Source organism: Peromyscus leucopus, chromosome 14 (assembly GCF_004664715.2).
Source record: "Peromyscus leucopus breed LL Stock chromosome 14, UCI_PerLeu_2.1, whole genome shotgun sequence".
Lineage (NCBI taxonomy): Eukaryota > Metazoa > Chordata > Mammalia > Rodentia > Cricetidae > Peromyscus > Peromyscus leucopus.
In genome coordinates this window covers 83,623,007-83,636,694 of record NC_051075.1, presented here as the reverse complement: position 1 = coordinate 83,636,694, position 13,688 = coordinate 83,623,007, and the positions used below count along the sequence as shown (strand labels likewise).

The window sequence follows — 13,688 nt, the reverse complement described above, 5'->3', positions numbered from 1 at the left end:
GACAGAGGAGAGTGAACGCAGAGCAGAGGCCGAAAATCAGATTGCTGGGTGGGGTCGAGCGCACAAAGGGAAGAGCCGTTTTACAGACTCGTTTCTGAAGTGGATGCTAGGGAGAGGGTAGTTGAACCCCACACACCAGTCACACACATGCCAAATGAGCAGGCTCAAACGGCAAGTGGAGGTGCGTGCCGTCAAACTTACCACCCCAGCAGGGTCCTGGGGCTCCAGGCTCCCCAGCAGGCCACAGGGAGAACAGTGTGACCGTGAAGCAGGAAGCAAGGACCCAGTGGGCCTGGAAGTTCTCAGAACCAACCTTGAGCACCAGAATTGGTTCCACAGATCACAGCTGTCTGTGAAATCCTGTTAGCGCCACTTCAGAGAAGTCTTAATTCGTATTGTTAGAGCAAAAAAAGGGCTTTTGGTCAGGGCAGCCTTTGCTGCCTTTCCACCCAGTAGATATAGAAAGGATGGGGTGACCATGCCTGCTCCCTAGAACTTGTTCTTGGGGAGAGATGCATGACAGAGACAGCAAGAAAGCAAGTCATTCCGTACAAGTGCAAGGGTGTGACCCCAAGTCCAATCAAGTCACTACAAGTGCAAGGGTGTAACCCCAAAGCCAATCAAGTCACTACAAGTGCAAGGGTGTGACCCCAAAGCCAATCAAGTCACTACAAGTGCAAGGGTGTGACCCCAAAGCCAATCATGTCACTACAAGTGCAAAGCTGTAACCCCAAAGCCAATCAAGTCACTACAAGTGCAAGGCTGTAACCCCAAATCCAATCAAGTCACTACAAGTGCAAGGGTGTGACCCCAAATCCAATCAAGTCACTACAAGTGCAAGGGTGTGACCCCAAAGCCAATCATGCCACTCCAAGTGCAAGGCTGTAACCCCAAAGCCAATCAAGTCACTACAAGTGCAAGGCTGTAACCCCAAATCCAATCAAGTCACTACAAGTGCAAGGGTGTGACCCCCAAAGCCAATCATGTCACTACAAGTGCAAGGGTGTGACCCCAAATCCAATCAAGTCACTACAAGTGCAAGGGTGTGACCCCAAATCCAATCAAGTCACTACAAGTGCAAGGGTGTGACCCCCAAAGCCAATCAAGTCACTACAAGTGCAAGGGTGTGACCCCAAAGCCAATCATGTCACTACAAGTGCAAGGGTGTGACCCCAAAGCCAATCAATCACTGATGTACTATCCCCCACCCCAAGTCATGTGACTATCTGGAAGCAGAATCCTGTGTATTTAATTTGTTAAGGTGAGTCATTGGTGCCCTTAGAAAGGGGGAACAACGTGGAGACTTGGAGAGAAAGCTACTGCAGTCAAGGTCCATCTGAGACTGCCAGCAGCAGGATATCAGCCTGGGAGGAAACAGACTGCACCTCCCCTTAGACTCCCAGCTTCCAGCACCAAGAGAGGAAGAGTGCCTGTCAGTCACGCCTAGAGCCTGTGATATTTTGTTACCGAGGCCTGAAGAGACTCATGTGCACAGCAAGAGGAGTGGAGTTGAGGAGGGACAGAGGGACTATTTTGGAAGAGTCAGATAAGGCCTCTTCCCCAAGGCCATGGAGCACAACCACATGGCATCAGACACTGAGAAAGGCAGGGACAGAGGTCAGGTGACAAGGAAGGTCAGTCAGAGCAAAAGGGCAAACATGGGCCTGCCAGATGAACACGGTGAGAGGAGTGTCGTGTGGGATTCTTCAAGGACAGCGTGGAGCCCGGGATACAGGGGCCATATGATAATGATGACGGCCAAGAGGTAAGATCTGGGGTTTGCAGGAGTTCAAGGCCATGCTGAGCTATCAGCTGGAGTTCAAGGCCATGCTGAGCAATCAGCTGGAGTTCAAGGCCATGATGAGCAATCAGCTGGAGTTCAAGGCCATGCTGAGCAATCAGCTAGAGTTCAAGGCCATGCTGAGCCATCAGCTGGAGTTCAAGGCCATACTGAGCCAGCCATCAGCTGTTTGACCAAGGGTACGAAAGTGGAGAAGCCACAGGAAGGTCAGGCCATGTGCCGAGTAGATCATAACTTATGAATCTGGAGACGGGTAGCCGGGTGGTCATGAAGAGTCGGCTGAGGGAGGATTGTTGATGCTGTGGGCTCAGGGGAGGGCCTGGGGAGCCAATAGAGTTTAAGGCAGCAGCAGGGGAAAGAATGAGCAGCTACAGAGACAAGAGTGGTCAGGAGAAATGGTATTGGTTGTTTTGCTCATTGAGGGGCTCACCACCCAGCTCCCAAATAAATCAAACGCAGAGGCTGATTATTACTTATAAATGTCTGGCCTTAGCTTAGCTTGTTTCTTGCCAGCTTTTCTTAACTTTAAATTATCCTGCCCACCTTTTGCCTCTGGGCTTTTTGCTTTTCTTCTGTAAATCTTACTTTCTTCCACTTTTACTCCATGGCTGGGTGGCTGGCCCCTTGCATCCTCTTCTCCTTGTTCTCTTGCTCCTTTTTCTTCCTTTTTTTCCTCTCAGATTTCTCCTTCTATTTATTCTTTCTGCCTGCCAGCCCCACCTATCCTTTCTGCTGCCTCACTCACTATTGGTTATTCAGTTCTTTATTAGACCATCAGGTGTTTTAGACAGGCACAGTAACACAGCTTCACAGAGTTAAACAAATATAACATGAAACAATGCAACATGTCCTTGCATCATTAAACAAACGTTCCACAGCATAAACAAATGTAACACACCTTAAAAAAATATTCTATAACAGAGGAAATCAGATGTCAGATATTCAGAGATGAAGGTGGGAAGGCTGTGGGGTCACCGATGAGCTGAGGTAAGTGGGCCTATGGCATAGGAGGTCTGACTGGAGCCTGCTCTACAGAGAAGGGAAGGGAGGGCAGAAAAGAGCTCAGGAGTTCTGCCTGGTCGGGTGTGTTTAAGCTGGGGATACTCTGCTTGCTGCTACAACTGCTGTACTAAGATGTAAAAGGGAAGGTTGGTGGCTTTCAGGAGGGACAGGGACAACTTGTCTTGCTGAGGGACATGCTGGAGCTGGGAAACCAGTCACTATCTAGCCACTAAATACCCTACAAGACTGCAGGATCCAATGCTTAGACCCCATCAGTCCATGGGGCTGCCTGGATCCTTGGAAGGTCAGGGCCACCATGGTATTAGTGAAATGAGAGAGAGACCGGCATGGTTAAGTAATAACTCACTGGGCCCAGCAGTCTGCAAATAGAAGACTATGAAAGCTGAATGGATGCTGAAGGGCCTTGTCACACTCCGAAAATTCAACCCAGCTGTTCCTTCAACCATGATCAATGTGAGGATCTAGGAAGAGTTGACCATAGACCACCTTCCCATCATAAACACTGGCCTCACAGGAGAGCCCACAAACTTGGAATACAGTGTCGCATAGCAGTCAGTGGCTTGTGGACATTGGGTCTAGCTGGACAGCTAAGGCTGCTCCTGTAGCACAGAAATTCATTGGTCCTCACACCTGCTGCCCAACAAAATCCTGTATCAGCATTGTTAGGATTGAATCCTAGGATGGCATGTTTAACAAGATAGAAAACAAAATGAAGAATTCTGTCCATTTGATGACCCATTTGGCCTGAGAGCCTTGTTTCAGGAAATGAGATGATCTTGTGATCCATTCACAAGACACCTCCCTCCCTTGGCCTGTGAGATTCCCCAAATATACCAAAACTCACCCAGCATAACACAGTCTTCCTCCATGTACACACTGCCAGGTATACACAAACATACGTCCACATACAGTACACCCTATGCTCACATAATTTTCCATGCATACCAACATATTCTCTGGTAATGTACTCAACATCTCCATGTACACTAACACACTCCCTAGGCATTAATGTAAGCACATCCTTTCATACACACCAACACATTCCCCAGGTATGTACATGACCTTTTATACACACCAACACACTCCCTGGGCATGCAGGCATGCATACCCCTCCACATACAGCAACACATTCCCTAGGCACGCATGCATTCACACCCCTCCATATATACCAATACACTATCAAGACATACACACGTGTTCCTCCATATGCACCCCAGGCATATACAAAGACCTCAGCACTCTCCAAGTTATTCCTACATATTCTCCCATGTACATCAATGCATACATACCTTTCTACATACACCAACACATTTCCCAGGCGTCACACCCACCCTTCCTCACATAGTAACACACTACACAGATACATGAAATATATCTCTACCATGAACAGGCCCAAATATCAAGATACTTCTCAAGCATGAATACAGCCTCAAGTCCTACCAAGACAGACATGCTCATGGGCTCATGCTTCAAGAGACAGTGGATCATTCCCACAAATACACACCTACCATCATGGACACCAGATTCAAGCACACTCCTGCCATACCAAGAAGAGAGAGCACCCTCAAACCAGTGGAACCATGGAATAATGTATATGCTGGGACCTACGGGGGTGCTGCCATGGCCCCTGATGCCCCCTCCTCAGTGATGCCTCACATCTAGTGGCCCAGCTCCTCCCTCTGCCCACAGGCATCTTGCCATCTCTATGTGTCTTAGTTAGGATTTCTGTTGCTGTGATAAAACACCATGACCAAAAGCAACTTGGAGAGGAAAAGGTTTTTATTCCACTTATACTTCCAAGTAACAGACCTCACTGAGAGGTCAGGGTAGGAACTCAAACAGGGCAGGAACCTGGAGGCAGGAGTTGATTCAAAGGACATGAAGGAACATTGCTTACTGATGTGCCCTTATAGCACACAGGACTACCAACCCTGGGGGTAGCACCACTAACAGTCAGCTGGGCCCTCACACATCAATAACCAATCAAGAAAATGCGCCACAGTCTTGCTCACAGGCCAGTCTGGCCAGAAAATTTCTCAATTGGAGTTCCCACTTTCCAAATGACTCCAGTGTTGTGTCAAGTTGACATAAAACCAGCCATCACAATCGATCCCTCGTCAACTTGACATGTAAGCACATCACTGCTAAGCCGCAACTTTCCTTTCCCAAGATCTCACATTGATGTCAATATCACAAAATAAAACTTTCCAACTTTGAAAAGTCTCAGAATCTTTAAAAATTGAAACACTTAAAAATCCAAAGTCTCTCTAAAATTGCAAAGTTTCTCTAAATATCTAAAGTCTCCTTAAAAGTTTAAAGTCTCTCAACTGTAGGCTCCTGTAAAATCAGAAATAAGTCAAATACCTTCCTTCTTACTTCAAGAGGGAAGAATCAGGACATAATTACATGCAAATCCAAGTAAAACTGAAGTCCAACAGTGAAATATCAGTGTCAGATTTACAGGACTCGTGACCTTCTAGGCTACAAAGGGCTTGCCGTAGTAAATGCGCTTTACCTCCTAGGCTCAAGCTCTCTTTGCTACACAGCTGCTGCTGCTCTTGGTGGCCATCACATGGTACTGGCATCTCTGAAATGCTTAGTATTTCTGCAGCTGGCCTACACCTTCACCAATGGCCTCTCTGGAGCTCTCTTCAGGGATTCTGAGTCAGTCACATGGTACCAAGCTTCAACCTTTCTCCATAACCACTTCACTCCTAGAGCTTCTATGGCAACTGAAGTTGCACCTTCACCAGTGGTCCCTCTGGTCCTCTCTTTAGAGACTCCAGCCCTGCTACACAAATGTCAACCCTAGCTACTCTTCACGACACCTGCATGCCTTCAAAACCAGTACCATCTGGATGACTCTCACACTACCAAGTTCTGCTGCCAACATAAGGTATAACTTCCGCTCCCTCTAGATTACAGCTTCTGTGTGCTGACTCTGAGGAACACCTGCCAGAAAATTTCATCCCAGTGATGCTGGTCCCTTCTTAGTCACAGCTGACTCTTCAGTTGCAGCTGACCAGGATAGATTGTCCCAAAAAGAGCAAAGGTTTTACTTTAGTGGTCTAATATCTTGTTAATCACAACTAATTCTTCAGACCAATTGACAAGAACCAGATATTCTTAATTCAAAATATCACACAAATGGCTCTGATAGAGTCTTTGCTTCCCTCTGAAACTTTATAAGCCAGGATTTCACTGTCTGCATCTCTTATAGCATTCCTGTTTTCCAAGTTCTCACAGAACAGCTCTTGAGCACTCAATGGCATTTTTTCAGCTCAAAGTTCTAAAGTCCTCTCACTATCCTCTCCAAAACAACATGGTCAGATTTGTCACAGCAATATCCCACTCCTGGTACCAATTTCTATCTTAGGGTTTCTATTGCTGTGATAAAACACCATGATCAGAAGCAACTTGGGAAGGAAAGGATTTATTTCATTTATACATCCACATAACAGTCCATCACTAGGGAGAGTCAGGTCAGGAACCTGGAGACAAAAATCTGATGCTGAGACCAAAGAGGAAAATAGCTTACTGGCTTTCTCAGTCTGCTTTCTTATAGCCCACAGAATACCATCCCAGGAATGGCACCACCAACAATAAGCCTGGCCCTCATGCATCTATCACCAATAAAGAAAATGGACTACAGGGTTGCCCATAGGGCAACCTGGTAGGAAACTTTCTCAATTGTGGTTCCTGCTTCCCAAATGACTCTAGCATTGGTCAAGTTGGCATAAAACTAGCACACCTCCCTGTCCCACCTACCCAGGTCCCCTTTGCCTGTAACTACCACCCATCCCTTATCTACTAATCACAGTCCCTTGGCCCTGCCACCTCTCCCACCTCTCCTTTACCTAAAATTCAGCCCACACACTGATGGAAACTTTGGCCAGTCACTCCAAGATCTTCCAGGTCTGCATGTCAGCCCAGACCTCAAACTTGTAGACAGTAAGGACCATTTCTTTTTAAGATTTTTAACTCCCAAGTTCCATGATGAGTTGCTTTGACTTTACAATTTGTGTTGGACCTACTTACATTAATTTCACGTCTAGGTTATCTACTACCCAAGAGTGAGAAGGTGAAGTGCCGCTGGCTTAGTTATGGGTTCTAGCCCCATATACCTCATGGCTTTCTCAGCCCTAGACAGGGAAAATGGCTATTATAATCCACACCAGACTAGTTAGCAGGGCCTTGGAGCTGAAGTTCACTGAACCAAATCCCTCTCTAAGCCCTTTGCCTCCACGGTCAGACAGACACCCCAATCACACTAACCACAAGTCAGGGCAAGCTGCCCCTTCCTAGCCTCCCCATCACTGTCAGAGCTGCAGGCAGGGCATGCTCCATTCAACACTCCGTGCAGACTGTGCTCAAATGAGCGCACAGCTATCTCTGCTATATTTTAAAATACACAGCCATCATCTGTCATTTCATGGTCAGAACTTCCTTAGGAAGCTGTTGGAGTTAATCTGGAAAATCAATGGGGGGACTCAACAGAGCAATTCTGGCTGTCTGTGTGTGGCAGATGCCACCCTGATCACCTGGAGAAGAGCAGGCACTGACACTCTGTTAGCTGGGCTCACAGATGGGAGAATCTTGAGTAACCTACACACACACACACACACACACACACACACACACACACACACACACACACTAATCAGTAAGGATTTCAGAGATAAAGATGAGGTCTCTCTCTAATATGTTATGGGTTTGAGGGGAGATAAAGATGAGGTCTCTTTCTTATATGTTATGGGTTTGAGGAACAGCAGCATGCTTTGAAAAATTTTAATGCTATTATTCAACCATTGTAAGAGAGGCTGCTTCCCCATATCTACCAAATGAGCAAAACAGGAAGAATCCAGAGTTTGTCATCATGCTTCCACAAGAAAGCCCTTCCCTGCGGCACTCAGCATGCTGAGCAGAGCTCAGGAACTCGCACACAAACATCTTGAGGAGTCCCACCCCAGCCAGCATGAACTTCCATGCACGTGCAGCACATGGACTCCATCTCCTGGAACACAGCATGTGGACTACTGTGTAACTCCCACATGTGCACTTCAACTCAGCATCGAACATAGACTCACTCTCAAGTAAAACATGTGGACTCCCATATAAACACAGCTCATGGACTCCCACACAGCCTCGCAGCAACCCAAACAAGAATCTGGATGAACAGTAAGCACAAATGAAAATATCATGTGACCAAGGGTCCACAGAGCGACACTGTTAAAACAGAGAGAAGCAGGCTAGAGACACTTGACTGTTCCCAGAACCCATATTGTGGCTTACAACCACCTTAATTCAAGTTCCAAGGAATCCCATGCCCTCTTCTGACCCCTAGGGGCACCAGGCATACACACAGGGTACTTACATACATGTAGGCAAAACACTCATACACTCATAAATATTAAAAAAAAAAGCCGGGCAGTGGTGACGCACGCCTTTAATCCCAGCACTCGGGAGGCAGAGGCAGGAGGATTTTTGTGAGTTCGAGGCCAGCCTGGTCTCCAAAGCGAATTCCAGGAAAGGCGCAATGCTACACAGAGAAACCCTGTCTCGAAAAACCAAAAAAAAAAAAAAAAAAAAAAAACAAAACAGAGAATGACAAAAGTAACTTCAGGATCAGAAATGTTAAGAGCAACAACAGAAACTTCTGGAAGGCTCTCTGTGCTGCCACTGAGCTCAGATGTCACATACATTACCTCCCAACATGTTCACAGCACCATTTCCAACTGTTTTAGTTTGTAATTTTGTTTTATTTTGCAGTGAGGTTTTGCTGTGCTGCCCAGCCTGTCCCTGATCCTAGCCTCAAGCAACTCCCCTTCCTCAGCCTCCTAAAGAGCTGTGACCACAAGTAAATATCACCATGTCCAGCTGCTCAACCTTGTTTTATTTTATTTTATTTTTGGAACAGAGTCTCACTATGTAGTCCTGGCTAGCCTGGAACTCTCTACATAGACCAGGCTGTCCTCAAACTCAGAGATCCTGCCTCTGCCTCTTGTGTGCTGGGAATAAAGGTGTGTGCCACCACACTCAGTCTAACCTTGTTTTAAAGAAGCAGAAACAAAAGCTAAAGAAATTAAATCCCTCATCCCAGACTGTCACAGCAGTAAACTGACCATGCAGTGGAGAAGCCACCCCAGGAAGCCTCAGGGACCCAGCACTCCAGGCAGGTATCAGAACACAACAGGCCGGCTATGGGCCGCTGCCTCTATGTACACTGTGACTTCACAAAGGAGGAGGGTCAACACGTGCAGTCTCTCACACTCCTTCCCCAGTAGGTTACTGTCTCTTATTTCCAGTCCAGGAGAAGTCATGCAGACGACAGTATCCATCAGACATCACATCTGCCATCAAGGATAGCCCTGCACACACCCACTGTATCGTCGCCTGATGGTGGACATCTCATTATTTACTTGAAAACTCACTGAAAGTTAGGAACCCCAATGATGGTCATTTTCCTCACTGTTGTGGCAAAATACCCAACAAAGCAATGCAAGGTGGGGAGAGTTTGTTCAGATTCAGAGTTGGAGGGTGTGGGCCACCATAGTGGTGGCCATGTGAGGCAGTGATCACGTGATGTCCATAGTCAAGAAGCAGAGGGAGGTGATAAATGTCGATGGTGCTCAGCTTGCTTTATTCAGCCCAGGAACCCAGCAGATGGCTATCTCAGAATGCATTTGAGTCCTGGGTTTCATTTCACACAGCTCTGTAATGGAGGCCTTTTGGTCCTTTACCTGATTTACATGCACATGAACACATGATAGAGAACACGCAGTAATGCACACGAATAACACACACTAGTGCTGACATGACACACCTCCTATGTCTACTAAAACGACATTTTCTTAATATGCATGGCGGCCCTTTCCACAGGCTGGCTCTGTAGACAGCCCTTCTCTTCAACATCTCCTGAGACTCCTGGGAGGCAGCTGCGCCCTCCTCCCCCTGCTCCAGTCCCTCTCCACTTCAGCATGCTCTCACTCTCCCATGGGAAAGCCACTGCAGGTGGCCCCGCATTTCCTTCTGACTTCAGTGTGAAACCCCAAATACATCCCAGCAACAGCGGCCGGGTGAGCACAGGACAAGGAGGTGTGCTGTGGAATGATCCTTCTGTACACTGTGAATACGTATTGCTCTCACTGGTTAATAAATGAGAGGCCGGTAGCCGGGCAGGAAGCTGAGGTAGGACAACCAGACACCATGGACTCTGGGAGGAGGATGGACAGAGTCTATACATAAACAGGGCAGTGGTTTCCAGGGAAGGGGACACCTACACATGGGGTGTTTGAGTTTATGAGTGATTGGTTGTTGATTAGTTTACATGGTGAGTAACCTATGGGGGTTTCCAAAGTGTAGAGCTGTGTCCCACCCCCCCTGTGGGGCATGTTCTAAGTACACTATGCATCTTCTATATAGGAGGAGATGAGCGTTCCAGCGTCCATCAGAGATTGAGAGGACAAACAGGGGTGAAGGATGGGAACTCTGCTCTAGAGAAAGGAAGAAGCAAAGAAATGCAGGGTACATGGGGCAGGGTGGTCCTGAAGTTGCAGCTGCTACCACTCATCCAAACTCATAAGAGGGAGGCTTGGCAATGGCTGAAAATAGTCTTGAGTCTTAATTTGTTTTTAGCAACAGTCCGTTTTGAGCTCAAAATAAACCTTTTCTGTGGACTAGCAGTTGACTATCACCAATGAGATTTGATGGTTCCAGCAACAATACATGGACAGTGCAAACCACACAGGTATCGCTGTGCGGCACCACAGGGGAGCTAGTGCCTGATTGAAGCTTTTCCCCGGGGCAGTCAGCAGCAAGGGTGGCAGGGTGCATGGTGGAGGAAGGAAGACCTGAGCATTCATTCCTGTGCACACACATGTGCACACATGTGCACACATACCTATACCCAGACATATATGTTCAGATGAGCACTCATTCCTGTGTCTAATATCTATATGCACGTGTGCTCAGACATGCATGTGTGCATTTACACACTCTTATGCCTTCCTCCCTTTGAAACATGGCTTTCATGACATGAAGTGTTATCTTTTCATGAAGTGTGACATCAAGCACCAGGCTCATTAGCAAGGGGACCCAAGATCAGCAAGGGCTGACCACTGCTGACTCTGTTACTTAGTGTGAGTTCTTTCTCTTGATAAATTCAGATCAAAATGAAAGCACAGATAGACAGATAGACAGACAGACAGTGTTCTGTAGCCAGGAAGCGTATTCTCCTTCTAGATTATCTACTTGGACTATTGGGAAACAGGTAAATTTTTTAGAGTTCCAACAAATAAGAAGCCAGTAGAGAGCTAAGCTTTGAGGACATCAAGTCCTGCTCTGTACCTGCTGTAACTTGTCCCTGAGTATGGGCATTCCCTGGAGAGAGCAACCTGGGCCAGATCTTGCTACCCTACCCATGGCTGTCCTCTAGAGATGCCTCTGTCCGGCAGGGAAGTCCCTGCCTGCAGAGGACGGGAGAGTCAAGAGAAACAGGAAGGACTTTACATTAGCTTGGTATGTGTACTGGCTTCAGACCACGGTCCTAAAGCTGACACCAAACCCAAAGTCCAGAGGGTCATTCCTGGCTGGGCAACCCCTGCACACACCTGGATCCATTCCCACTCCCCAGAGAGGCACTGCCACTCTCCGGTGTCTCGGGTCCCAGGGAACAGGAGGCAGATCTTGGACTCACTTGTTTCCCGTGACGATGTATCCCAGTTGCTCCTCCTCAGAAGGCTGCACTTCCAGCTGTAGGCCTCCACGAGGGGGTCCCTGTGCTGCTGATTGGAGGGTTGGCTCCTCCTCCCACACCTCTGGAGCTCTGTTTTGGAATTGGTCCTCAAGCCTCTGGGCCTTGGGCTCTGAGTACGGCTTCTTCTCCAACAAGTCTTTGGAGTAAGTCCGGCTCCTCACATGTTCTACCCCGGCAGTCTCCTCTTCTGAAGATAAGACCTCCTCAGGCTGCTCTGACTTCTTGATCTCTGCTCTGAAGGACTTCTCCAGAAGGGGAGCTTCAGGTAATAAAGGTGACCCATGGTCTTTCAGGAGGTCCCCAAGCTGGACACTCAGACGGCTGACCTAACAAAGAAGAGACATCCGTGAGATGCCATGTAAGAAGGTACTGTGGATACATGATTCAGAAAAGTACAGTCACGTGGTGGGATGACAACGGACCACTCTGAAGGGAAACACGCAGAAGAGGAGGGCAGCATCTGTGTGTCCCACCATATCTAGAGGAGACACAAGCAAGGTGTCAGTCACATCAGTGTCCTCTCCTACTCCTCCCTCTCTCACACCTGCCAGAAGAATCCCTCTAGGAGCCATGAGCACCTAATAATGATCCCAAATACTGATCATCATTCTTTGCATCTGGTGAGCTCTCCCACATACAAAGATACTGTAGAATTACATTGTATGTATAAATTCAGTCTTTAAACAAACTCCAGGAGTTAGGAACCTTCAGTAACAACCCCCCCCATTTCATAGACAGGGAAACTGAGGCAGAAGCTAACCTTGGATTGAGCCCATTGTGGGGACATGTGCTTATGTTCCAGTGGCATTCTAGTCCTGATAAGAATGATGCTTTCCAAGCCTGACCCCACTTTCTTTTTTTCTCCCTTCCTTCCTTCCTTCCTTCCTTCCTTCCTTCCTTCCTTCCTTCCTTCCTTCCTTCCTTCCTTCCTTCCTCCCTCCCTCCCTTCCTTCCTTCCTTCCTCCCTTCCTTCCTTCCTTCCCTTCTTTCTTTATTTCTTTTTATTTTGTTGTTGTTTGTTTGTTTTGCAAGACAGGGTTTCTCTATGTTGCTCTGCCTACCCTGGAACTCTCTCTGTAGACCAGGCTGGCCTTGAACTCACAGAGATCCACGTGCCCCTGCCTCCTAAGTGCTGGGATTAAAGGAGTGTGCCACCACCATCTAGTTCTAACCTCACTTTCTGAATAGCAGGTTCCTTGGACACCCACTGGTATCTGCCAGAAGGGCGTTATGATTATGGCACGTGGCTATGAATGGCTATGATTATGGCACATGGCTACAGAATTTGTTTGCTCCATGCAAACCTCATCTCATCATTTTCCAGCCCACACTCTGGCCTCTGTTTCATACACTCAGCCTTACAGAAGCTGGATATCAAATGATCACAGAAGTGGAGATCAGCAGTTCCAGATGTGAAATCCAGTCCAACCCTTGTCAAAGGAGTTGTTTCCAGCAGGACGAGGCCGTCAAGGTGTGACCCACTGGTGTGTGCAGAAGCAAAGGTCTTTGTCATTTTTTAACTGTGAAATCATGTGTCTGGCGTTACTTTAGACAGGAGCTGGGGTCTGATTTCTATTATAGCTTTACTCCACCAAACACAAACTTAAGAAATAACTGTGAGGGACATCATTCCCTCTTGACTAGAATTCCTGAGTTTTCCTTTTCAATATGTGAATACAATAGTCTGGTGAAGATGTTTACTCCAATTTTGACTTGCAACAACAACACATGGCAGTTAGTTATGCAGTAGGACTTTTGGAAGACAGGGGATAATGATCTCTCAGATGGAGCTGCATGTGAGGGAAAGTGTCACTAAAAAGAGCTCAGAGCATCCAACACCCAAAGGCTCCTGAAAACAATTCCTTGACAATGTGCTCCAAGAAATAGAGAAACGCATCAACACAACACATGGACAGAGAAAGTCAAAACTCAACCAATGCAGCACGAGGCCATGGGAGAGGCAAGGAGGCCATGAGTAGAGTCTGATGGCTTCACTAAGTTCAGGTCCAGGGGGCCTCTGGCCTGAATTCTTAGACCACAACCTTGAGGATTATGGGACCTGTGTGGCGTCCATTCCACTCTCAAAATCTAAAAGCTCTTTCCTGACCC

At 47.3% G+C, this 13,688-nt stretch overlaps 1 protein-coding gene across 1 annotated transcript in view; it reads right to left on the bottom strand.

Annotated features, from left to right (window-relative positions):
• The window catches only part of Ptprn2 (protein tyrosine phosphatase receptor type N2), a 719,135-nt gene that overhangs the window by 393,179 nt on the left and 312,268 nt on the right, over nt 1–13,688 (bottom strand). Inside the window, exon 9 of the mRNA XM_028880925.2 lies at nt 11,520–11,905. Within this exon, the coding sequence (XP_028736758.1) occupies nt 11,520–11,905 (386 nt within the window). The remainder of the gene's footprint in view (nt 1–11,519; nt 11,906–13,688) is intronic.